This window comes from Dromiciops gliroides, chromosome 4, assembly GCF_019393635.1.
Source record: "Dromiciops gliroides isolate mDroGli1 chromosome 4, mDroGli1.pri, whole genome shotgun sequence".
Classification (NCBI taxonomy): domain Eukaryota; kingdom Metazoa; phylum Chordata; class Mammalia; order Microbiotheria; family Microbiotheriidae; genus Dromiciops; species Dromiciops gliroides.
Window position 1 is genome coordinate 250863366 of NC_057864.1, and position 26615 is coordinate 250889980.

A 26615-nucleotide genomic window follows, 5' to 3' on the forward strand; every position below is an offset into this window, starting at 1 on the left:
CAACCAGGATATGAGTCTTCATTGAACTCCCTGTATTTAAGAGAAAATGGCCAATCACATACACACACATATGCCCTTAGAAATTTATTTTTTTATAATAAAGTATTTTATTTTTTCCCGTTACATGTAAAGATAGTTCTCAACTTTTGTTTATACAAGCTTTCCAATTTCAGATTTTTCTCCCTCCCCCCTCCCCTAGACAGCAAGTAATCTGATACAGGTTTTATATATATATATATATATATATATATACATAATAACATTAAACATGAAATTTATTTTTTAAAACACAAACTTCTTAGAGTTACCTCATATTTCTCTTTATTTCATATATCTTTTATATCTCTGGTGTTGAGCATTATTCTTTTAATTCAACGCTTTTTTTTAAACTAGAAGGTTATCTTGGAAGACTACAAAGTTAAGCTAGAGGTCTTTTACCATTCCCTCATTTTATCAGAGTAAACTAAGAGCTGAGATTCAATTGTGTTCACCATTCCCTACTTTAAGAGGCTAATTAAAGAGTTCTAATTAATTTTACAAAAGATTTTTTTAGGGGACAGGGTAATGAGGGTTAAAATGACTTGCCCAGGGTCACACAGCTAGTATTTGTCAATTGTCTGAGGTCACATTTGAACTCAGGTCCTCCTGAATCCAGGGCCAGTGCTTTATCCACTGTGCCACCTAGCTGCCCCACAAATAATTTTCAACAAGTTTTGCAATGAAGGACTTCAAGTTATTCTCCTGAAAATGCAGTCAACTGGAAAAATGCTTTCCTTAATAAGCAAGTGGGCTGAGACTTTGTTGCAGCAATAAGGGGGAAAATTTACAACTGACGTGTTACATAATAACATTTCAATTGAAAGTCTTTTTACATCCTGTATGGGTTAAGGGCCCCCACTAAAGTCATATTCCAATGGCTCATCATACCATGAGAGTGACCATGGGTCCTTAAAGGCTATCCCAGCTGCCCACAAGGTACATTAGAGCTTACTGTACCCCAAGGGTTTCATGTTTAAGTGCCAATAATGAACCAAAAGTGTGTCATCTGAGGACCCATCTAAATCTGAAGAGGCTTATCAATTTAGAGCTGGTCACCAGATGACCTTTTTTTTTTGTCCATAGCTTCTCAAATCAAGTATTAAGGTGTAGAAAAGTTGTGATTTACATTGGCAGAGGGAATTCCCACATGACTAAAATCAAGTATCCTTTAAGTATTAAAGTATGTTAGTTACTGGACCTAAAAATTGAAGGCATCTTTAATTTCTTGAGTCTTTGGTTTGAAAAAAATGTCAAATTTTGTATTAAGAGCATAAGAATTAGATTTAGAAGACATATAATCCAACACCCTTATCTGAATGGGAAACAACTGATAATAAATAGGCAGAGTCCTTGTATTGTAAATGTGACCCAAAGGAAGGAATTGTTTTAAACTTTTTACTTAGTAGGAATCCCATATGCCAAGACTGGATTGTGACAATATTTAAACTAATATTGCCAAAAAGGTGGCATCATGAAAGAAGATATTACTGTCTCCATCAAGAAAGAAAATATTACTGGTATTATAAAGCAAAGAGATGAAGTGACTGTTTATTCCAAAGATTACAGCAAACCAGGACTGGCCCAGGAAGCCTAGATCATAGTCCCTTAGGCCATATGTCCAGTGAGTGTGGAATGCTGCTTCCAGGGCTACCCTCTGTATACACACTACAATTTAATAACCCTTTATAAAATTTACCAATATTGACATGCTTCCATTCCTCCCCACCACATGCCACCAGCACTTTTCTCTCTTCTCTTCCTCCTTTCCCCAAGCGATATGGGAAGAACAGAAGGAAAGAGGAAAAATAGTTACAGGTGGAGGACACCTGTGCTGGAGATGGCAGGTAATTGCTAAAGAGACCAGCTATTTCCTTCGTTTTACAATATATGAAAATTGATGCATGGATGGGGATGTGACTTGGCCATGATGTAATAGAGTGTGTCATAGCAGAAAGAACACTGGTTTTAAAATCAGAAGATCTAGTTTCTGCCTCTATTTATGACCCTGAAGAAATCACTTCCCCTCTCTGGGCCTCGGTTTCCCTATTTATAAAATAAAGAGTTTAGCTAGACCTGAGGCTCTCGAAGTATGATATGAGAATCTTTCAGGGGGTCTTTGAGATCAAAACTATTTTCTGAATAATACTAAGACATTTTAATTTCTTTTCTTTTTTTTTTTAGTGAGGCAGCTAGTAAGTGTTAAGTGCCTGAGGTCGGATTTGAAATCAGGTACTCCTGAATCCAGAGCCAGTGCTCTATCCACTGCACCACCTAGCTGCCCCGACGTTTTAATTTCTAACATGGGAAATATTGAAGATACAATCCACATAAACAAAAGTTCTTTGGAGGGTCCCCAATCATTTTTAGGACAGTAAAAGCCCCCAAACTTTGAGAACCATTAGTCTAGACAATTCCTTAGGTCCCATCCATCTGTAACATTCTGTGATATTCAATACCATTAGTAATAGAAATGCAATATGCAATTTTCCCCTTCATTTTGAGGATGAAATATTTAAAAGATGCTCAGGATTCTCACAGTGCTGAAAATGTGAATTTATTGTCAGACTGTTAAGATTTTTAATACGTAACACTTCATGTGAAAGAATGAATCATTACTTCAAATTAGTTAAATACTTTCCAAATGCAACACCCTTCCCATCCCTCTAAAATTGAGCTGAGTAAATATTAGAATGAAGAAGTCTTTATTGAAGATGTAATTTTTGAAATGACATCAGATCAATTGCAATATTGGATTTTAGTGACTCAGAAAAAAACAAAAGAAAATTTAAAGATGGAAATGCAAACAAAGACACTGGCACTACAGCAGTAGACATGGGAAAGGAGGAGTTGATGGATGGATAAGAGAACAGAGTTCAGAGAACAAAAAGTTGACATTTGGGACAAAAGACTGTCCCTAGTGTATCTGCATATTAGTTCCAGCCTGGGTCCAGGGGAACCAGGTAGTCCAAGAACACCGAAGTGGCAGAAAACTCAGGAGAACAAGGACTATGTCTCAGCCAGGGGATGAAACTGTAATTCTCGCTCAAACTGTTCTACAGTCAGAGTTCCCTGGATGGATTCACAACCAGGGTTGAACACAGAGTAAGCACTTTTTTCTCCTTTCTTCTTTTCTCCAGGGCCACGGGTGCCAACATACATCCAATAAAACAAGGACAGAACAAAATAAACCAGGCCAAACTCCAGTTCTACAAACAGTCCCAGTAAGACCAACCAAAGAGCCACCTTCAAGAATGTAACATTAGTGAGGAAGGATCGGTCCCATCGTGGAGAAGTAGCTGGTGGATTCTGTAGTGGACTTCCTTGAATCTGAGATGTTTCCTAGGAAATAATAAAACAGAAATGAGAATCAAGGGTATCAGGGCTGAGAAACAAAAAACAAAATGGAAGTTCTCATTGCTTTCCAAAGGTTGCTGTCTCATTTCCTCATCTTAGCTTCTAAAACAATCATCCTCAGGGGCAGCTAGCTGGTGAAGTGGATAGAGTACTGGCTTGGAATCAGGAAGACCTAAGTTCAAATCCAGCCTCAGACACCTGATGCTTACTAGCTGGGTGACCCTGGACTAGTCACTTAATCCCAAATGCCTCACCAGAGAAAAAATTTAAAAATAAAATAAAATAATCAGCCTCAACTCAGGTCTACTACTTATGAGTCCTCATCCTTTTGAATTGAATCAAAATTGATGAGCATTTAGTGGGATAGGACCCAATAAAAACCTTATGTTGTCATTATCATCACAATAGCTAGCACTTATATAGTGCCTACTATTCATATCTACCACCCAATCAAAATCCTATTGTAGTTATTATCTACAGACTCCCAGGTTACTCTCCTTCCTTCTTCAATGAGTTTGATACCTGAATTTTCCTCTCCTCCCCAACTCCTCCCTCATACTAAAGGGTTTCAACGTACATACAATGCCTTAACCACTCAGTTCCTCAACCTACCCACCTCTCATGAACTACTCCTCCACCATTTTCACCATCTTGCCAAGACCTACAAATGTACTATCTCTATGTTCAAGAATTCTGAAATTCCTTTATCTGATGATAATCTATTGGCTTTTCACCTCTCTCTCTCTCTCTCTCTCTCTCTCTCTCTCTCTCTGCCTTCCCTTACCAAACCCTATTTGTCTTCTGTACCATGATCTTCAATTTCTTCACCCCTCAATTCTCTCCCAGGTCATCTCCCCTGCACTAGCCACTTTCTCTTCTCCTTATCTTGATCCTTTGGTGAACCAATTCAATTCCACACAGTCCTTTCTTGAATCCTTAAGCCCTCTTATCATATTGCTGATTTATACCCAGCCAATCTTCAAGCCTTGGATCACTCCCACCATTCATCTCCTTTTCTTACATAAGTGCTGCTCCACTAGTTTGTGGAGAAAATCACACAACTGTTCTCAATAAGTCCATTGCTGCCAGGCAATCCTAATTATATCTCTCTTAACAATTTACTATCCCACTTTCCACACTGGCTCTCCCAAACCATTTTATCCCTCCTCAAACTTCCCATGGCTCCTCCTGCCCCCACTCTTTCAGCCAAGAACCTTGTCTCATATTTTACAGAAAAAAATTAGGCCATTCACTATGAGCTCTCTCTTCTCTTCTCTCCTATCACTCAGATCCCTTCTAACATTGTTTCTCTTCATTCCAAATGATGAAGTGTCCTTATTCTTTACCAAGAGCTAACCCCTCTACTTGCTAAAAGTGACCCCATTCCATCCCATCTCCTGTCCCCTCTGTCATCCCCACTCTTTCACTTATTTTCAGTCTCTTCCTGTTAACTGGCTCATTTTCTACTGCCTATAAACATGACCAGCTAGGCAGCTAGGTGGCTTAGTGGAAAGAGTGCTGGACCTGGAGTCAGGGAGACCTGAGTTCAAATCTGGCCTCAGATACTTACTAGTTATGTGATCCTGGGCAAGTCATTTACACTCTATTTGCACTGGAGAAGGAAACAGCAATATTATCTTTTCCAAGAAAACTCCATGGACAGTATGGTCCACGTGGTTACGAAGAGTCAAACACAACTGAACAACACACAAACATGACCATGTCTTCCCCATCCTAAAAAAAGCCTCACTTGATCCTTCCATCCTTACTATCTTCCTAAATCTCTTCTGCCCTTTCTAGCTAAACTCCTCAAAAAAGGCCCTCTATGGGGCAGCTAGATGGCACAGTGGATAGAGCACCAGCCCTGGATTCAGGAGGACCTGAGTTCAAATCTGGCCTCAGACACTTAACACTTACTAGCTGTGTGACCCTGGGCAGGTCACTTAACCCCAATTGCCTCACTAAAAAAAAAAGGCCCTCTACAATAAGTGCCTGCATTTTCTCTCCTCCCACTATTCACTTCTTTTTTTTTAATAAAGACATTTTTATTCAATTCCAGGCTCCATGCACAACTCACTAGAGAAAGACTTGACAATCGTGGCCTATGGGAACACTTAACAAGTGCTTATCAGGAATATCAGGCAGAAATACGGCAAACTGAAGGATACTTCTTGATGTTAAAATTTGTTTTTACACATATTTGAAAATAAAATTCTATTCAAGGAAAAAAAATGATGAATGCTTTGGAACAGTGCCGTGTGTGTATGTGTGTGTGTGTTTGTGTGTGTGCATGTGTGTGCATATGTGTGTATGTTAGAACTATCCCACTATTCACTTCTTAAGCCCAGCTTCTGACCGTATTCCAGGAAAACTATTCTCTCCAAAGACATCGATGATTTCTTAGTTGCTGTATCAATGGCTATTTCTGAGTCCTTATTCTCCTTGGCCTCTCTGTAACCTCTAGTACTGTTGATCTCTCTCTCCTTGACACCCTCTTCTCCTAGAGTTTTCAGAATGCCATTCTCCCCTGGTTCTTCTCAGTCTCCTTTGCTGGATCCTCCTCTGGATCATGCCCTTCAAACACAAGAGTCCTTCAGAGTTCTGTCCTGGGCCCCCTTCTCTTCTGCCTCTATATCACTTCACTTGGTGATCTCTTCAGCTCCCATGGATTTAATTACCATCTCTTTGCTGATCATTCTCAAATATGCCTTTCTGGCCCCAAACTCTCTGTCAACTTCAAATCTCACATCTCCAACTGCCTTTCAGACATCTCCCACTACATGTCCGGTGGAGATCTTAAACTCAATGTGTCTAAAACAGAACTCATAATCTCACCCCCTATAATTCCCCTGCCCTTTTCCTATTACTGTAACTTCCTCCCAGTCCCTCAGACTTGAAACATAGGAGTCATCCTGAATTCCTCACTCTCTCTCCAATATCCAAACTGTCACCAAAGCCTGTGGATTTCACCTTTGCATATCTCTCTAATACACCATCTTCTCTCCTCTGACACTGCCACCACTCTAGTACAGGCCCTCATCACCTTACGTCTACACAATTGTAATAACCACTGGTGGATCTACCTACCTCAAGGGTCTCCCCACTCAAATCCATCCTCCATTCAGCCACTAAAGTCATTTTCCTAAAGTGCAGGTCTGATCATGCGCCCCCCCCCACACACACACACACACTAAACGGTGGATTCTTATTGCTTCTAGGATCAAATAAAAAATGCTCTGTTTGGCATTCAAAGCCCTCTATAACCTAGAGCCCTCCTGCCTTTCCAGTTTTCTTATACCTCACTCCCACACATGTACTCTTTGATCCAGTGACACCGGATCTCTCTGGAATGCTCTGACTCCTGCCCTCCCTGTGGCTTCCTTTAAGTCCCTACTAAAATCCCACCTTCTATAGGTAGTGTTTCCCAACCCCTCTTTTTATTGAATAGAATTTTATTTTCCAAAATATATGTAAAAACAAATTTTAACATCAATTTTTTTTAAAAAATTGTGTTCCAGCTTCTCTTCCTCCTCCATTCCCACCCCCCACCCACTAGAACTCAAGCATTTCAAAATAAGTTATACATGAGTAGTCATGGAAAACATTCCCATATTAGCTAGGTTGTGAGAGAATTCTAATACCTATTCTCTATTAATTAGCTCCTATTTATCTAGTACATAGCTTACTTTGTATATACTTATTTGCACTCCCGATGTGACATCCTGTTTGAGAGAATGAAGGACAAACAACGACAACAACTTATTTGCATGTTGTCTCCCCCATTACAGTGTAAGCTCCTTGAGGGCAAGGATTGTCTTTTGGGGGGGGCAGGTCAATGAGGGTTAAGTGACTTGCCCAGGGTCACACAGCTACTAAGTGTCAAGTGACTGATGTCAGATTTGAACTCAGGTCCTCCTGAATCCAGGGCCTGTGTTTAATCCACTGCGCCACCTAAGGATTGTCTTTTGCCTCTTTTTCTATCTCCAGGGTTTGGCACAGTGCCTGGCACATCATAGGTGCTTAATAAATATTGACTGATTGACAGATACCATATGCCAAACACTGTGCTATACTCTATCTAAAAATTATCTCATTTGATCCTTACAACAATCACAAGTAGATAGGTGCTACTATCATTCCCATTTTACAGATGGGGAAACTGAGGGCAAAACAGTGGTTAAGTGACCTGCTCAAGGTCACACAAAAAAAGGGTTTGGAGTATTGTTTGGTCCATTCCTGTGAGTTCAGAGTACAAAGAACTCACTGATACAAACAACTTGTGTATTATTTCTAGTCTTAGAGAACTGCCAGGAATACTGAGAGGTTAAGTGATTTTCCTGTGGTCACACAAATGTGTCAGAGGCCAAACATGAACCCACATCTTCCTAACTCCAAGGCTAGCTCTTTAGATCTAGGTCATGCTATCTCTCACACAAATGTTAAATCCCACTATGGATTTACAAACAAGGTCAAGTGAAGAGAAGGAAAGTTCTAACAAAGGGGAGGGGGCAGGCTGGGGCAGGGAAGGGGATAAAAGAAGACAGTCTCATTGCTCCCAAGGAGATAGGGATTTTGGGAGGTTGGGATGGGAAGGACTGGCTTCTTTAAGTACATATCAAGGGAAAACAGTGTGATGAATTTTGGAAATTTGGTAGTGGGCTGGCTAGAATGTAGAGTTCTAAAAACTTATATCACATGACACAAGTCAGAAAAGATAAGTCATAGAATGCTGGGTTGTAAAAGTCAAGCTGAGGGGCAGCTAGGTGGCACAGTGGATAAAGCACCAGCCCTGGATTCAGGAGGACCTGAGTTCAAATCCAACTTCAGACACTTGACACTTACTAGCTGTGTGACCCTGGGTAAGTCACTTAACCCCCCATTGCCCCGCAAAAACAAAAAACAAAAAACAAAAGTCAAGCTGAGGAGTTTATATTTTATCCTAGATGATGTAGGAAGGAGCCAATGAAGGTAAATGAATGAGAGCATCATGGTAAGACCTTTGATTGAGGAAGATTTATTTTGGTCACTGTGTGGAGGATAGACTGGAGAAGTAAGATATTTAGAAGAAGGGAGAAGGGCAATTTGGAACTATGCCCAAAGGGCTATAAACCTGTGCATACCCTTTGATCCAACAATACTACTGCTAGGTCTATATCCCAAAGATATCACAAAAGAGGGGAAAGGACCCAAATGTATAAAAATATTTATAGCAGCTCTTCTAGTCTTGGCTAAGAATTGGAAATCAAAGTGATGCCCATCAATTAGAAAATGGCTAAACAAGCTGTGCTATATGATGGTGATGGAATATTATTGTGCTATAAGAAATGACAAGCAGGATGATTTCAGAAAGGCCTAGAAAGACTTACATGAACTGATACATAGTGAAGTGAACAGAACCAAGAGAACATTGTGCATAGTGACAGCAATACTGTTTGATGAAGAATTGTGAATGACTTAACTATTCTCAGCAATACAATGATCCAAGATGTGGTAAAATATGAAAGTTTTTAACAGTCGGCTAGGATAACTGAAAGACGCCAGTTTTTCAAGGACCACCCTTTTGGGGAGGAGATGAACAGTCCGCCTGCTGCGCATGTCAGACTGCCTGCCGGGTACAGTCCGCCTGCTGCGCATGTCAGACTGCCTGCCGGGTTTTTTTGACTTCCGGGGTGGAGAGAAGGGGAGGAGCCTTTTTTGCCGGCTTGGCGGGACTCCGGGCGGCGCGGCACAGACGGTCTGACTCACTCCAAAGGTGGCCTAAATCGGTTTGGTGAGTTTTTATAAGGAATATAGACTAAGCCTAGATTTAAGACGATTTGTACTGTATTTCTGTTTTCCTATCCTTCTAATCAACAACACCTTATATACAATAAAGGCTCTATCTAGAAAACCAGAAGCTTCTTCCATTTACTAGTCTGGGAGATGAGTTAAGGGAAGGGTTAAGTAGGGGAGATTTATGATCTAATATCCAATTTTAAATCTCACAGTTTGGCGACCCCGAAGGGACCTTAAGGACCCTCCCACCCTCCCTAGTTTGGCCATAAGCCGGCTAATTCGGTGGATTTTCCAAATACCCCCCCCCCCCCCCCGCGGACTTTCCCTTTGTCTAATCTCCCTTAAAGACTTTAAGCCTCTAAAAGTCTTGCTTTAAACAGAAAAGCCAGCCCAGTTTAAAGGGCAAGATGCTCGAATATTCTACCATCCCTTTGATTTTTCTCATCGGAATGTATTGGGACAGCATAACATCCCGACTTAGAGGAATAGTTTACTCAATGGTCCTTCATAACATTATTGGTTTTTTCCTCATTCAGGCAGCAAAAGGTTTTTTGTATAATAGTATACGTGAGAATCTTTGGGAAAATACGTTTAATATAAGTAGAAATTTTATGCCTGCAATTGAAATACCTTTTAATACCACATCCATAGTTCATACGACTAAGGATTTTATTTTTTTTTGTTGTTTTTTTTTTGTTTTTGTTATTATCATTGTTTTTGTTATTATCATTGTTATGATGTGGGGGAAACTCTCACATATGGAGAGAGACCTCAAAATGGCTGTTTCTACTAGAGATGATCCAAGTTCAGAATCAGATCAGCAGAAACTACTCCCTCTGCAGGAAGCTATAGAACATAGTAAGAAGGGAGTGCCAATTCAAGTCAGAAAATATAGCCCCTTTAGACCAAGTGACTTGAGCGCATGGAAATCAATCATCCCTAGTTTTGAGAAAAATCCAAACACTGTAATTTCACAGTTAAGGACTATATTTAATGCATATCAACCCAGTTGGGCTGATGTTACTTGCCTTTTGGAAACTTTACTGTCCCCAACTGAGATTACAGATATTATCTCAGCAGGAAATGCCCTTGTTGCGAAAGGTAAGGCCGATGTGGAATGGCCTCTAAAGGATCCAGAGTGGAATTATAATGATGATAGGGATTTCCAAAGATTAAAAGATGCTAGAGAAACACTTCTGAAGGGAATGGAATCTTGCTCTAGAAAACCGGAAAACTGGCAGAAATTTTTAAGCCTACCTCAGGAGGCTAATGAAAGACCAAACAGATTTTATGATAGACTTTGTGAGGCCGCTAGACAGTACACCAGATTGGATCCAGTAGATTTAAGAGATTCCTGTATCATTCTCAACACATTTGTTTATAATTCACTGCCAGAAATACGCAGATACTTTCTGAAACAATGTCCAGACTGGAGAAATCTCTCAGTAGATAGAATTAAGGAACTTGCAAATTATGTCTTTGACTCACGTGAGGAAGATCCAGATCACCCTAAACAGAGCATTCTGGCACCAGCGATTCCTAGTCAGCCATGTGGACACCGGAACAAGGACACTAAGGTGTGTTGTTACTGTCGTAAGGAGGGGCATGAATTGAGAGAATGTAGGACTTGGAGAAGAAATTCTAATTCTAATTACAGGCGAAATCAAAATAGAAATAGATCTTTTTGGAGGAATACAGAAAGGCAGTACCAGAATAATGGTAACCAAGACCCCCCTCAGAAGAGGACACAGGAATGATGGTGTCTTGGGGAGGAATGGAACATAGATAATGAAAGCCATATATTCCCAGATCCGGATTTTTTGAATGCACTTGTGCCAGTCCATTCACCTCCCCAGAGTAATGAACCACATGTCACCTTAAAAGTGGGGGAGACTTATTATGATTGTCTGCTAGACACAGGAGCCTCTAAATCAGTATTAGTAAGCAAACCAGATGCTGGGTGTAGACCTGTAGGATTTTTGAATGTAGTGGGAGTCTCAGGAAAGAGCCAGAGAGTGGCAAAATTGAATCCTCGCATGGTATCTATGGGGCCCTTAACAGTGGAACATTCATTTTTACTCATGCCTGATGCCCCTGTAAATTTATTAGGTCGTGATCTCCTTTGCAAGCTTAGAGCAACCATATCTTGTGCTCCAGATGGGGCTGTCTCCTTACAATTGCCAGAGGATACTGTTCATTTATTACCAATTTTACTTACAGAAGCTCAAGGAACAGCAGGGGAGGTATCCAAAATCCCCTCTGACATTCCTGAGTCTTTATGGGCCTCATCCCCTAATGAGGTGGGGCTCCTTAAGTCTGCCATGCCTGTTACCTTTAAAGTTAAGGGGGGACCACCCCCCTCCATTCCACAGTATCCATTGTCTAGGGAAGCAATAGAAGGGATCACCCCTATAATTGAGGCTTTGAAAAGCCAGGGTATTATTATTCCATGTCATCACTCTCCATGCAATACTCCCATTTTGCCAGTTAAAAAACCCAAGCCTGGGCCAGATGGTAAACCTGTTTATCGTTTTGTGCAAGATCTTAGAGCGATTAATAATTATGTTATTCCTAGACATTCCATAGTTCCAAACCCGGCTACGATAATTTCATCGATTCCCTATGAATCTACATGTTTCACAGTGGTAGACCTTTGCTCTGCCTTTTTCTCCATACCAGTACATGAGGACTTCCAATATTTATTTGCTTTTACCTGGAAAAATAGACAGTGGACCTGGACTAGACTCCCACAGGGATTTGTAGACAGTCCCACATTATTTTCCCAAATTTTACAGCAGGATCTGGCCTCTATTACCTTTAAGGGCTCCATACTAGTACAATATGTTGATGACTTACTTTTGGCCTCTCCTAATGCTGAAATTTGTCAGGAAGATAGCCGTCACTTACTGCTGGAGCTGCACAAGAGAGGACACAAGGTTTCCAAGACAAAGGTACAATGGTGTTTGCCCCAGGTAGAATATTTAGGATTTATTTTGGCTGCTGGAACTCGCTCTGTCTCTTCTAAGAGAGTCCAGGCCATTCAACAACTCTCTGCCCCCACTACTAAGAGGCAGTTGAGAGCCATTCTGGGAGCAGCTGGGTACTGTAGACAATGGATACCCTCTTTTGGTGAAATTACTAAACCCCTCATAGCTCTTACAAAAAGTTCTGTTCCAGACAGTTTACAGTTGGATCCCCAGCATCTCTCAGCCATAAAAGAATTAAAACGGGCCTTGTTATCAGCACCTGCCCTAGGACTGCCAGATTATAGTAAGCCTTTCACTCTCTTTGTGCATGAACAAAGGGGGGTGGCTTCTGGAGTCCTGACTCAGTCACTGGGGCCTAACCAACGTCCTATAGCCTACTATTCAATTCAGCTGGACCCTGTAGCGGCTGGAGCGCCACCTTGCCTTAGAGCAGTGGCGGCCACAGCGCTTTTGGTAGAAAAAGCCTCTGATTTGGTCCTAGGTAACCCTCTAACTGTGCAATGCCCTCACGAAGTGGAGGCTCTCTTACTACGTCACAGGACACAAGCCTTTTCAGATCAAAGGCTGGCTAAGTATGAAATAACCCTGTTAGGTAATGAGAATATCACTTTAAAACGCTGCACAGTTCTTAATCCAGCAACACTACTCCCTAACTTACCATTCTCGGGGGAACCGTTGCATGACTGTGCTTCTTTAGTTGATATGGCTGAAAAACCCCGTGACAATCTTTTTGATACACCTTTAGAAAATCCTGATCTTGTCCTCTATACAGATGGTTCCTCATTTATGAGAGAGGGAACCCGTTTTACTGGAGCTGCTGTAGTTTCTGATTATGACACCCTCTGGGCAGCTTCTCTGCCTTCCCATTTTAGTGCACAGGCTGCTGAACTTGTGGCTCTTACACAGGCCTGTAATATAGCTAAAGATAAGAGTGCCACCATTTTTACTGACTCGAAATATGGCTTTGGCATATGCCACTTTATTGGTATGATTTGGCGTCAACGAGGCTTTCTAACATCCTCGGGCAAGGCTATTGCCAATGGGGACCTTATCAAGGACCTCTTAGATGCCCTAAAACTGCCTTCTTCCCTAGCCGTTGTACATTGCCCTGCCCACACAGGGAATAGTGATCCTGTTTCAAAGGGAAATGCACGAGCCGATTCTGCAGCCAAGCTAGCTGCATTAGAAGCTCCTGAACATGTATTTAACCTTTCACCTTCTGAGGATATTCCTTCCAACCTAACCTATGACGATTCTGAAGTAGAAAAGTGGAAAAAGAAATTTAAGGCGAAACAGATCAATGGCATCTGGGTGTCTCCGGAAGGTAAGCCATTTCTTCCCCGGAAATTCTACCACCAGGTATGCCTCTCTGTTCACAGAAAAGGCCATTTTGGTACACAAGGCATTGTAGACTCTATTAAGAGAACCTGGATAGCACCAGGTGTGACTAATACAGCATCTCGAATCTGCTCGGGCTGCTCCACATGTCAGTCTTATAATCAGTATGCTTTTAAGGCCAAAGCTTATGGAGGGCGTCCTCTAGCATATACACCTTTTGAGCACTTACAAATTGATTATATTACTATGCCAAAAGCAGGACATTATAAATTTTGCCTTGTTATAGTTGATCAGCTCACTCGGTGGGTGGAGGCCTTTCCCAGCCCCCGAGCCACAGCTGCCTTTGTTGCCAAAATTCTTCTTAAAGAGATAGTACCTCGTTTTGGCCCACCAGCCCGCATCGATTCTGACAAAGGCACACATTTCACTGATTCGATTTTATCCCAAATCTACTCTTTCTTGGGAGTGACTCCAAAATTCCACACGCCCTACCATCCACAAAGTTCAGGCCAAGTCGAACGTATGAATAAAGAGCTTAAGAGTATGATTGGCAAATTATGTACTGAAACCCATTTGAAATGGCCTGATGTTCTACCATTGGCATTATTCTATCTACGAAGTAGACCAAGAGGAGAACTTCATATATCTCCTTATGAAATGCTTTTTGGTCACCCTCCTATCCAAGCTAAAACTTTTTCCCCAGTTTATACATCACTGGTGGGAGGTGATACTTCTGTTGCTTCCTATATACAGGAATTACAGACCAGGCTACGTGAACTCCATGAGGCAGGAGCTGTGGTCCAGGCAGGACCATTAGACTTTTCATTGCATAACTTCAACCCAGGAGATAAAATATATGTAAAGAATTTTCAGAAAACCAGTGGAACTCAACCTGCCTGGGAAGGACCTTTTCAGGTATTATTGACAACTCCTACTGCCATTAAAATTGGTGAAAAAGACTCATGGATTCATTGCTCTCATATAAAGCCTGCACCATTCATAGGTGAAGAGATTTCAGATAGACCTGAGGTAGACGCTAAAGAGGTAAAAACCCTAAAGATAGCAACTGTTAAAGAGCAAAGAGAGTTCAGAGGAAAAAGGCAGTTCCCATTTAATAATCCCACTGATCAGTTAAATGCTTTGGGACTCAGTCTTCGTAAAGTATCAGGAGACGGAAATTGCCTTTTTAGGGCTTTAGCAGACCAGCTAGAAGGTCACTGTAGAAATCATCTCAGACACAGACAAGAAGCTGCTTCTTATATGATTAACCATAGACAAGAGTTTGAGTCTTTTATAGTAAATGACTCCCCTTTTGAAGAATATGTTGATGAATTAAAGAAATTTGGAAAGTGGGGAGGAAATGATTCAATTGTAGCATTTGCTAAGCAGCATCAGCTGAATGTTGTGGTTCATCAATTAAATCAGCCTTTATTGAAAATCAGTGGCACAGACAAAACTGATGCTAGAGAACTCCACATTTTCTACCATAAAGAACATTATGACAGCATTAGAAAGATCAATGACAATTCAGAAACCCCTGCCACTTTGGCATGCAGAGAATTGGGGAACCAGTTAAAACAATGTGGCATACCCCAAACTCTAGCAGCTTAAATACCTTAAAATTTAACAAGCATTTCCTTCCACAGGCAAAAGCACTGAAGCACATGGCCTAGTTTTCTGGCCCACCTCAATTTCTCCCACCCTTTTCCCTACCCTATACCTATTTTTTTTTTTTATCCTTTTTGCTTTTTGTTTTGTTTTGACTTTTGAAAGGCACTGAAAAGACCTGGAATTCACCACACCTTTAAATTCTTTAAGAGCACAAAAGGGTGCTTAGCGAATCTTTTGCCTTTTATTTTTGGTTTTTGGTTTTGCTTTGTTTTTTTTTTTTTACTTTTGTTTCTTTTGCTTTTCTTTAAAAACCCGATTTTGTAAACTAAGTGACTTTTCAAAGGCATTTTAAGTATATGCTATTGAATATTGAATCTTGCTTATTGAAGTCTTATTTCTTTTTGATGAATTAATCACCACTTTAAGTATCTGCTACTGTTATACTAGAGAATTCATGTATAAGATGATGTGGTCTACTTGCTAAAAGAAGATTATGTAATAATGTCTAAAAGAAGATTATGTAACAATGTCTAATATAATCAGCTATTTACATTCGTTTATTATTTATATGTCATTATACTCTGGGTATGGTTTGGAATTATTGTATATATCACTAATATATTCTCAGTTATGCAGCATAGCACACATTTTTACCATCATATTGTCTTTGGTGAAATTAATGAGATTTCAGAAATATGGAAACTTATCATTTCAGAGACTAACTTGCTGTGAACTCTGATGCAGGCCCTGGAGAGAATATATGTGCAACAAAAGGAGAGACAGGTATACATAAGTCCATGGTTTGCTTATGATGGTGACTATGTAGAGCACAATTACTAGGCACAGTCCAGTATTCATCCTCTCTCCCTCCTAATTTAACCTAATTTAACTGAACTTACTTATCTTTTTATCTCACTCAGTTGAATTCACCTGTGGCCTAGCACAATCACTGGCTGTCTCGGAACCATGAGATATGGTATGATAACCTTTCCATAACATTTTCAGGTGTCATGAACACATACTAAATTTGACTTTGATCCAGACACATGGTGGTAAAAAGTGTTACTGATTGCAAAATGCTATGCTAAGGTTTAGTAAAAAAAAAAAAAAATACAGCAATTCAAACAGTTAAAGAAGAAATCCAGCTTTCCAGACCAGAGTCCAGAATCCAGAATCCAGACCAGAGTCCAGAATCCAGTTTTCCAGACCAGAATCCAGTTTCCTCCTGATGACATCTTACCACTTCAAGAAGACAAGAGAACTCAGAGACTTTATATGAACTGTTTTGCTTTATTAGCTTTTACTATCTCCTTTCTGTTATATACTATCTGTAACATGTACTCTCTGCAGAGGCTCTCCCTTTGCAAGACTAATGTCAAAGCGTCGGTTCATGAGGAAAAAAAAAAAAAAATCGTCCCTCTGGACAAAACTTTCCTCTCTTCCTTTTCTGTATTGTTGTTCGCATATTATTAGTCAGCAGAAGTTATTATATTCTTTTTACTGTTCCATCAAGGAAACATTCCATTTCTTGAGGAAGCAAAGGGGGGAAATGTGGTAAAATATGAAAGTTTTTAACAGTCGGCTAGGATAACTGAAAGACGCCAGTTTTTCAAGGACCACCCTTTTGGGGAGGAGATGAACAGTCCGCCTGCTGCGCATGTCAGACTGCCTGCCGGGTACAGTCCGCCTGCTGCGCATGTCAGACTGCCTGCCGGGTTTTTTGACTTCCGGGGTGGAGAGAAGGGGAGGAGCCTTTTTTGCCGGCTTGGCGGGACTCCGGGCGGCGCGGCACAGACGGTCTGACTCACTCCAAAGGTGGCCTAAATCGGTTTGGTGAGTTTTTATAAGGAATATAGACTAAGCCTAGATTTAAGACGATTTGTACTGTATTTCTGTTTTCCTATCCTTCTAATCAACAACACCTTATATACAATAAAGGCTCTATCTAGAAAACCAGAAGCTTCTTCCATTTACTAGTCTGGGAGATGAGTTAAGGGAAGGGTTAAGTAGGGGAGATTTATGATCTAATATCCAATTTTAAATCTCACAAAGACAATCCCAAAGGACTAATCCACCTCCAGTGAAAAAATTGATATTGATTGAACACAGACTGAAGCATGCTATTTTTCACCTTCCTTCTTTCATTTTTTTCTTTTATTTGAGTTTTCTTACACAAAATGACTAATAGGAAATATTCTACATGATTGCACATGTATAACCTATATCTGATTGCTTACCACCTCAGGAAAGGGAGAGGTAGGGAGGGATAGAATTTGGAACTCAAAACTTTAAATAAAAATGTTTATTTAAAAAAAGAAGAAGAAGGGAGAAATATAAAAAGGCCATTATATTAGTTTGAGAGCCATGATGAGGAATTGAACTAAGTGGTTGCTATGTGAGTGGAGAGAAGGTTCTAGATGGTCAAGGGGATATGTATATAGAAAAGACAAGATTTGGCAACTAACGGGATGTAGGGGGTACCAGAAACAGTATAATCTAAGATAATAACGCCAATATTTTTTATCTTTCTAGAGAGGATGATTGTACCTTCAATAGAAATAAGGAAAGTTTAGAGGACAATCAAATTTGGTGTGGAAAGATAATGATTTGGGGGGGGGGGGGCAGCTAGGTGGTGCAGTGGATAGAGTACTGGCTCTGGAGTCAGGAGGACCTGAGTTCAAATTCAGCCTCAGTCACTTGGCACTTACTACCTGTGTGACCCTGGAAAAGTCCCTTAACCTTCATTGCCTTACTTAAAAAAAAAAATGATTTTGGAAACGTCTAGTTTGAGATGGGTATGAGACACCTAGCTAAGAGATATCTAGCTGGTAGCTGATGGTGTAGGATTGGATACAAAGATTTGAGAATCATCTTCAAAAAGATGATACTTGAACTTCTGGCAGCAAATGAGATCGCCAAGGAAGAGTTTAAAGAAGAGGGCCCAAGACTGAGGCATGGGGGACACTCACTCTAAGGAGGGGTGGGGACAAGATATATAATGGTCCACTAACATAGGCTGAGGATCACTAACAAGGAAGAGAACCAGAGGAGAGCAGTGTCATGGAAGTAAGAGGAGGAGTATTCAAGAGAAAGGGGTATTCAACAGAATCCCAACCTGCAGAAAGGTCAAGAAAGATGACTGAGAAAAGGCCATTAGATCTAGCTGCTAAGAGATAAATAGTAACCTGGGAGGGAAAAGTTTCACTCAAATGAGAGACTACAAGGGACTGAGAAATGAGTAGATGCTAAGAAAATGAAAGAAGTATCAGTGATTTTCCCTCCTTAGGAATGTGGCAGTGAATGGAGGTCAAAATCACTCTGAAGTTATAAACCCAGTCAAATGGGAGGAACAGAAATTTGCAAGTTTGAAAAGACAGATAAACAGTTGGGTTTTGTTGGGGGAGGAGGTGAGGAGAGGGTGTGGATCTGGTCTGTAATTAGTAATAGCTTTAATTAAATTAGTTATTTTCTCCTGGTAAGAAAACTCCCTTTACCCATACAGATCAGTAACTGTCCCATAGCTTAAGTCTGAGAGAGAGCTTGCCTCTGTGACTTGGAGGTTACACAGCTGGCTCAGGATAAAAGAGCCAGATCCACCAGAGGGGACTGGAACCCAGCTCTTCTTGACTCCAAATCCAGATTTCTGTTTTTTGTTTTGTTTTGTTTTGTTTTGTTTTGTTTTGCGGAGCAATGGAGGTTAAGTGACTTGCCCAGGGTCACACAGCTAGTACGTGTCAAGTGTCTGAGGCCAGATTTGAACTCAGGTACTCCTGAATCCAGGGCCGATGCTTTATACACTGCGCCACCTAGCCGCCCCCAAATCCAGATTTCTAACCACTATACCAATTACCTGGTACACTGGAAAGAACGCTTGACTTGAAGTCAGAAGGACCTGGGTTCAAATCCTAGCTCTGATACCTATTAGTTGTCCAACCCCCAACAAGTTCTCCCTGACCTCTGGTTTCCTCATCTATAAAATGGCAATAATACTTGTACTTCCTATTCCCAGGGTGTGAGGGAAGTGCTCTTTACACTCTAAAGTACTATATAAAGCTGAGTTGTTTAGGTATCTCTAAATGCATAGTTTGTTAACATCTGCCTGGATGGCCTGCCCTTATCGCAAACAAATGTCCCCAACCAAACAACATCCTTCCCCTAAAACTCTTCCTCCAAACTTGTCCATTTCTGTCAATATTGTTCCAGTCACCTACACTCAAAGCCTTGGCAGCAGCCTTTCCCTCTCCTCACACATTTAATCAGTCATCAAGTCCTGGTGAATTTTTCTTCACAATGGCTCTCCCATTAGCCCAATTCCATTTCCTATTACTCCCACAAAGCCCTCATTACCTTTTTCAAAGACTAGTCTCTCTGTCTTCAATCTTTGGCCGAAGATTATCCTTCCTGAAATCCTGCTTTTCACAGAGATCATCAAGTCATGTGGCAGGAGCAAAGGATAAGCAATGGAAAGTCTGTATGTTTCAGTAACATCCTAACAATGTTAGGAGGAAGCAAGGAAGGTCCCCATCACATTTGGCCAAACTTAGGCCAGGATACAGATGAGAGAATAGAATGGACAGACATGGATAGGTTGTAGTCTGCTTCATTGGAGGAAATATCCACATCAATGAGATTACAGATCGATTTAAGTATATGTGAGAGATATGGCAAATACCAAATAAAATACAAAATAAGATAGTTCCTGCCCTCAAAGAGCTTATATTAGGAAAATACACATGCACAGAGAGGTAAACACAAAGTAACACAACACACATTTTGTCAAATGGAAATTTCTTTTTTGCAAATTTTCCACTAAATTTAAAGTAGAATTTATCACCCACTGTTTCTTAATTATGCTAATTTTGCTATGAATTATCCAATTTTAGGAAGTAATTAAATATGGTTTGATTGAAGGAGAAGTGGGGGGAGAGGGAAAGAGTAAAGAGTCATTGGTTGGCTTGTTCTCATATACTACTTCAAGCCCTGGTTAATATGCTATGTGGCAGGACAGGCTGGGACATGTTCACATGTATTCATTCGTGCAGTGAAACTGTTGATATGTAGCAGACGGTTTTGTCACTTGTGGCAGGTGCTCTTTGGTAAACATCATTATTGTTTCTAAGCCTGTTTTTCTAAATGTTCTGCACTCTGTCAATGGTGGAACACATGACATAAATGCTCAATGTCTTGTCTACCGACCATTCAAGTAGTTTTTGATATGTATGTGGTGAGCTAAATTGAAAAGTTCAAACATAGGACTTTACTCCTTTAGTTAAGTAAACATATGACCTATAATTTGGTTATAAAATAAGTCATCAAGATAAGGCTTGGACTACCTACAGCCATATTAAAAAAATGTTCTCAATCACTACTGATTAGAGAAATGCAAATTAAAACTACTCTGAGGTACCACCTCACACCTATCCAATTGGCCAATATGACAAAAAAAGGAAAGTGATAAATGGTGGAGAAGATGTGAAAAAATTGGAACACTAATGAATTGTTGGTGGAGTTGTAAACTGATCCAACCATTCTGGAGAGCAATTTGGAACCTGCCCAAAAGGCTATAAAACTGTGAATACCTTTTAACCCAGTAATACCACTACTAGGTCTATATCCCAAAGAGATCATAAGAAAGGGAAATGGTACCACATGTACAAAAATATTTATAGGGGCTCTTTTTTGTGGTGGCAAAGAATTGGAACTTGAGAGGATGCCTATCTATTGGGGAAATGACCAAGCAGGTTGTGGTATATGAATGTAATGGAATACTATTGTGCTGTAAGAAACGATGAGCAGGCAAATTTCAGAAAAACCTGGACTTACATGAGTGAAATAAGCAGAACCAAGAGAACATTGTGCATAGTAACAATAACATTGTGTGATGATAAAATGTGATAGACTTAACTCTTCTCAGCAGTAAAATGATCCAAGACAATACTAAAAGATTCATGATGGAAAATGGTCTCCACATCTAGAAAAAGAACTATGAAATCTGAATGCAGATTGAAGCATACTTTTACCTTTGCTGTTTTTCGTTATTGTTGTTTCTTCTTTCTTGTGTTTTTTCCCTTTTGTTCTGATTCTTCTCTCACAACATGACTAAAGTGGAAATATGTTTAATATGATTGTAATGTATAATCTATATTAGACTGCTTGCTGTCTTTGGTGGGGGGAAGAAAAATTCAGAACTCAAAATCTTACAAAAATGAATGTTGTACACTATCTTTACATGTAATTGGAAAAATAAAATAAAATACCTACTTAAAAAAATAAGGCTTAGATCCTTCACTTCTGTTAGCTACGTGGATTGAAACATAGGTGTTGTCACATGCCATTTGCAATTTCTATAACTGGGAAAGAACAAAAAGACCAGTCAGGAGATTGCTATTTTTACTTATGGAACCTCTAAGCCTAAACATACTGCACAATATCCAAGATCATACCACCACTATTATCCCCAAATCAAGATGCAGTTTTAGCTACCTAAAAGAATAGAACCTCCTACTAGAGGACACCCAAAGGTTGCCATAGTCCTTTAACATACTTTCTGGCTCTAAATCTATGATACTAAAATAGGTTCAAAACGTGAAACTTCTCTAGAGAATCATTAAGTATGAAAAGTATCCTTAGAAGATCTGTGGGGAATCTGAAAATGACTGTTCTTTTACTAAGATTAAAGCTATACTGTGGCTTTACTTGTGAATGAGAGAGGAGACAGAAAAAAGTTCACATTTCAAAATGCTAGCCTCAAAGAACTTATTCCAGGAAAGAAAAAGCCAACCAGTTGTTCGTATCTAAAAAAGTTCTTACCACCAATGTATATTATACTTGATTTAATGAAAAATTTTGTCAAGGTGAAAGGTTGAATTGAAGTAGGTTTTATCTGAAAAATAAATTTCTAAGAATCAGCAAGACTAAAATCAAAGAGGGGAAACTTTGTGGGTTTTCAAATAAGGGAAATAATGAAAGATCATTTTTTTAAGAGAGGACAATTGAAATTGAACAAGCTACATGGTATTCATTTTTTTAAAGTAACCAAAAACATTTTAGGAAACAAAATTAATCAATTGACAAACATTTATTAATAACCACCTACTATGTGTCAGGTACTGTGCTAGGTGATGAGTATACAAATATAAATGAAGCATTCCCTATTTTCAAGAAACTTACATTCTAATGGGAGAGACATGTACATATTTAAGTATATACAGAATAAATTTATAAAAAGAATAAATGCAAATAAATACAAAGCAGTTAATTACAAGGTAATTAGAGAACATGCCAACTGTTGAGTGGATCAGGAAAAGTTACATGCAGGAGATGGTGCTTGAGTTGCAACTGGAAGAAAAAGAAGGGTTCCATGAGGAAGAACTCAGAAGGGCAGGCACTCCAGGGATGCAAGATGATGCAAAGGCACAGAGACGGAAGACGATGTGCCAGCTGTGATGAGGAGAGAAAAGGCCAGTCTGGCTGGACTTCAGAGTGGAAGAGTGGGTGGGTGGGGGAGAGTAATATATAATGAGGCTTGAACAATAAAGTTCTGTTTTATCTTAGAGGCAATAGGGAGCTAGTGAAGTTGACTGAATGAGAGAGTGACCCAGTGAGATCTGAATTTAAGGAAAATCATTTTGGCATCTGTATGGAAGATGGACTAGAATGGGATGAGTCTTGTGGTAGAAAAATCAATTAGGAGGCTATTGTAATAATCCAGTTAAGAAGTGATAAGGGGGGCAGCTAGATGGCGCAGTGGATAGAGCACCGGCCCTGGAGTCAGGAGTACCTGAGTTCAAATCCGGCCTCAGACACTTAACACTTACTAGCTGTGTGACCCTGGGCAAGTCACTTAACCCCAATTGCCTCACTAAAAAAAAAAAAAAAAAAAAAAAAAAGAAGTGATAAGGGCCTGAACTAGGATGATGGCTATGTGAGTAGAGAGATGTGACTGCCTGGGCATGTGGGGTGAGAGAGATTGGGGAGTCAAGGATAATGATAAGGTTACAAACCTCAGAGACTAGAAAGATGGTGGTGTCTTCAATAGAAATTCAGAATTTTAGGGGAAAGAAAAATGAGTTCTGTTTTAGAGAAGTCAAGTTTGAAATATATTTGGGATATCCAGTTTGAAATGTCCCATGGGCAACTGGTGATGCAGGATTTAATTAAGCTCAGGGGAAAGACAGGCCAGACTAGGTCGAAGGAGTCAGAAGGAGCCCAGGCACCTGTTCAGCAGCCTGAAGGCCAGAGCTAGGAAGAGATCCAAGGCCAAAATGGACTTCCCAGCTCTTGCTCCTTTCTTCTAAGAGCAAGAGGCCCTGAACCCAAGGAAGAGTCCAGAAAGCAAACTCTGCCTCCACAGTGGCCTCAGAATATACAGATCACAGAGCTGGACAAATAAACCAGCCCAGCTGGAATTATAGATCTGAGAGCCAACTGTAAGGAGATGATAATTAAATCCACAGGAGCTAAGGAAGTCACACAGAGAGTATAGAGAAAGCAGAGAGGCTAGGCACAACCACAGCCAGGGGGTGTCATACTGATGATGAACCAACAAAGGAACATAATAATCAAGTCAGGCAGGTAGGAAGAAAACCAAGGGACAGTGTCATGAAAATACCTACAGAGGAGGAGAGGATGATCAGTAGTGTCAAATAGGCCAAGAAGAATTTAGATTAAGACCATGAGATTTGGCAATTAAGAGATCACTGGTGATAGAAGCCATGATGGCAGAGTACAAGGCAGCACCCAGCAAACTATTCCAACACTCCCCTCTGAACAACTCTATGATACTGCCTCAAATCACGTTTTGGAGCAGCAGAGCCAACAAAAGGTCAGAGGAAGACATTTATCCAGCCTAAGACAACTTAGGAGGTCTGCAGGAAAGGTCTGTAAAACCAGGGTGAGGGAAGGTGTGGAGTGCAGCAAGTGCACAAGAGGTGGGCCTTGGAGGAAGCTACTACAGTGGCAGCAGCAGCAGCTCCAGCAGTTCTCAGCCTTGAGCAGTTCTGGGTCAAAGTTGCAGAGAAGAGCTTATGGTCAGTCACAGGGGAACAGGGCCCTTTCTGGGTAAACACCAGATTGAAGACCAGGAAAGCAGTAACTAAAGTCTCCCTGGATCATACCACCTTGGAAGCTCTGAAAACTTGCAGATGCCCAGAACTAGCTGTGAAAACATCAACATGATAAAGCCTGAGGCTTGAGACAGTACCTTCCCTGAGTACAAAATCAAGAAATAGGCTAGAAAAATGAGCAAGCAACAAAAAAGGACTTGACCATAAAAAGCTACTACAGTGGCAAAGGAGACCAAGATACAAACTCAGAAGACAACAATGTAAAAACAGCTACAACCAAAGCCTCAAAGAAAAAAAAATGCTAACTGTGCCCAAGCCCAACAAGAATTCCTAGAAGAATTAAATAAAGAGATTGGTTATAGAAGAAAGATTGGGGAAAGAAAGTCAGGCCCACTAATATGCTTTGGTGGTGCTGTGAATTGGTACAACTACTCTGTAAAAGTTTGGAATAATGCAAGAAGAATCACTAAACTGTTCATATCTTTTAACTCAGGAATCCTATTTCTAGGCAATAGCCAGAGGAAATAAAAGAGTGAAAGAAAGGTTCCATTCATAGAAGAACTTCTGTAGCAGCAAAACGCTGGAAACAGCTGGGAAAGAGATGAAAAAAATTATGGTAAACCTAATGTACCATAATGTACTGTACCATAAAAAATGACAAAGTTTGGAATTTGGAGAACCAAGGAGAACCAGCAAAGAAACCAGACTTCTTTCTATAAACTGATGCCGAGAGAAAGCAGAACCAGAACAACATACACAATGGCTACAGTAATGTAAACAAAAAGTATAAAAGACAAAAGAAATAATATTAAATGAATAACTATCCATTTCAAAAGATGGATTAAAAAAATCATACTCAGTAGAAGGACGGATTATGGTCACAGAATGCTACATTATCAAATATGTCACCATGTCAGTCTTTTCATAATAATGCAGTGCTCTGTGGGGGTGAGAAGAGAGGTGAAAGGGTTTTGGGGGGAAGTACCTGTGATATAAAAAGACAACAACAAAATCTTTTAAAAAGAAAAAGGTCAATCAGGGAAAGATAAAGGGATGGCTATGCAGCAGTTAGGCTCCAGTGGAAATTAAACAGCATTAGTAGACCTAATCAGCATAATTTTATGATTTCTACCAGGATTCAGTAATGCGGGAAAAGGAGTAGAGAAGGTGGGGGTGATTCAGAGTTAAGGACTAGCAAACTTTTAACAATGAAAGGAGGCAAAAGATTCAGGAGTAGAGAAAAATGAATGGTTGAAATGGTTAATTGAAGAGACAAGACTGTGAAGGGAAGACAATGAGGCCAGAGGGATGATGAGCTAGGGGATCAAGGAGGCCTGCAGAGGTCACAGTAAGAATGAAGAGCAGGTTTAGGAGTGAGGCTTAGGGAGAAATGAAAGAACATAAAATTATGATCAGAGGGGAATATCAGAGTTCAAGATACTGGAGGCAGCACAGTTTGAAGGTAATGATGACCACTCCAGTGGGGTCACTGAGGTCAAGATGTAGATTATAGTAGTTGAAAAACTTAATGAAGTAAGTAGGAGGTCAGGGTGTTTAATGGGCCATTAAAGTGTGTAATGAAGTTACTAGGTATGAAAGCTGGGGTTAAGGTAGAAAGGAAAGATGTGACACAAGTATAGAATTTTTTTTTTTTTGCAGGGCAATTGGGGTTAAGTGACTTGCCCAGGGTCACACAGCTAGTAAGTGTTAAGTGTCTGAGGTCCGATTTGAACTTAGATACTCCTGAATCCAGGGTGGGTGCTCTATCTACTGCACCACCTAGTTGCCCCTAGAATTTTTTGAGAAAGGAAAGAGTATAGCCTTGTAGTTAACAGATTATTACACAAAGATTTGGATCGAGTGATATGGATAGATTGAATGAATGGAGTAAAAGGGATTGAAGAGTGAAGGCAAGGGACAACTAGGTGGCACAGTGGATAGAGAACTGGCCCAGGAGTCAGGAGGACCTGAGTTCAAATCTGACCCTAGAGGACCTGAGTTCAAATCTGAGCCTATACACTTGACACTTACTAGTTGTGTGACCTTGAGAAAGTCACTTAACCCCAACTGCCTCACCCCTTCCCCCCCCCCCAAAAAAAGAGCAATGGCAGCAGGCAAATAGTCCAGAAGTGGCAGTGGGGAACAACAAATCTCTTTCTCTCTTGGACTAATATGGAAGGAGCATAAAAGAAGTGCAACACTGAAGATGAGGTGTTTTATCTCACCTCACAGCCAGGCATGAAGTATATTCCAGAGATGGACAAGTTTCTATTAAGTTTAAGAAGATGGAAAGATATAAACAAGATATCTAAAGATGGGGAGGGGGGGCTGGTGAGAAGGGAAAGGGAAGCAGTGTTTCAAAGAGCACAGTGGGATAAGAAGGAAGAGAAGGAAAAAGACTGGAGAAGGGAAAGGACTGAACTGGAGAAGGATTAAAATATGAGGA

At 40.3% G+C, this 26615-nt stretch overlaps 1 protein-coding gene across 1 annotated transcript in view; it reads right to left on the reverse strand.

Moving 5' to 3' along the window:
- Positions 1–275: 275 nt before the first annotated feature.
- SAYSD1 (SAYSVFN motif domain containing 1) overlaps positions 276–26615 on the reverse strand; it is a 31295-nt gene continuing 4955 nt past the window's right edge. Inside the window, exon 2 of the mRNA XM_043964199.1 lies at positions 276–3378. Within this exon, the coding sequence (XP_043820134.1) occupies positions 3046–3378 (333 nt within the window). The 3' untranslated portion in view covers positions 276–3045. The remainder of the gene's footprint in view (positions 3379–26615) is intronic.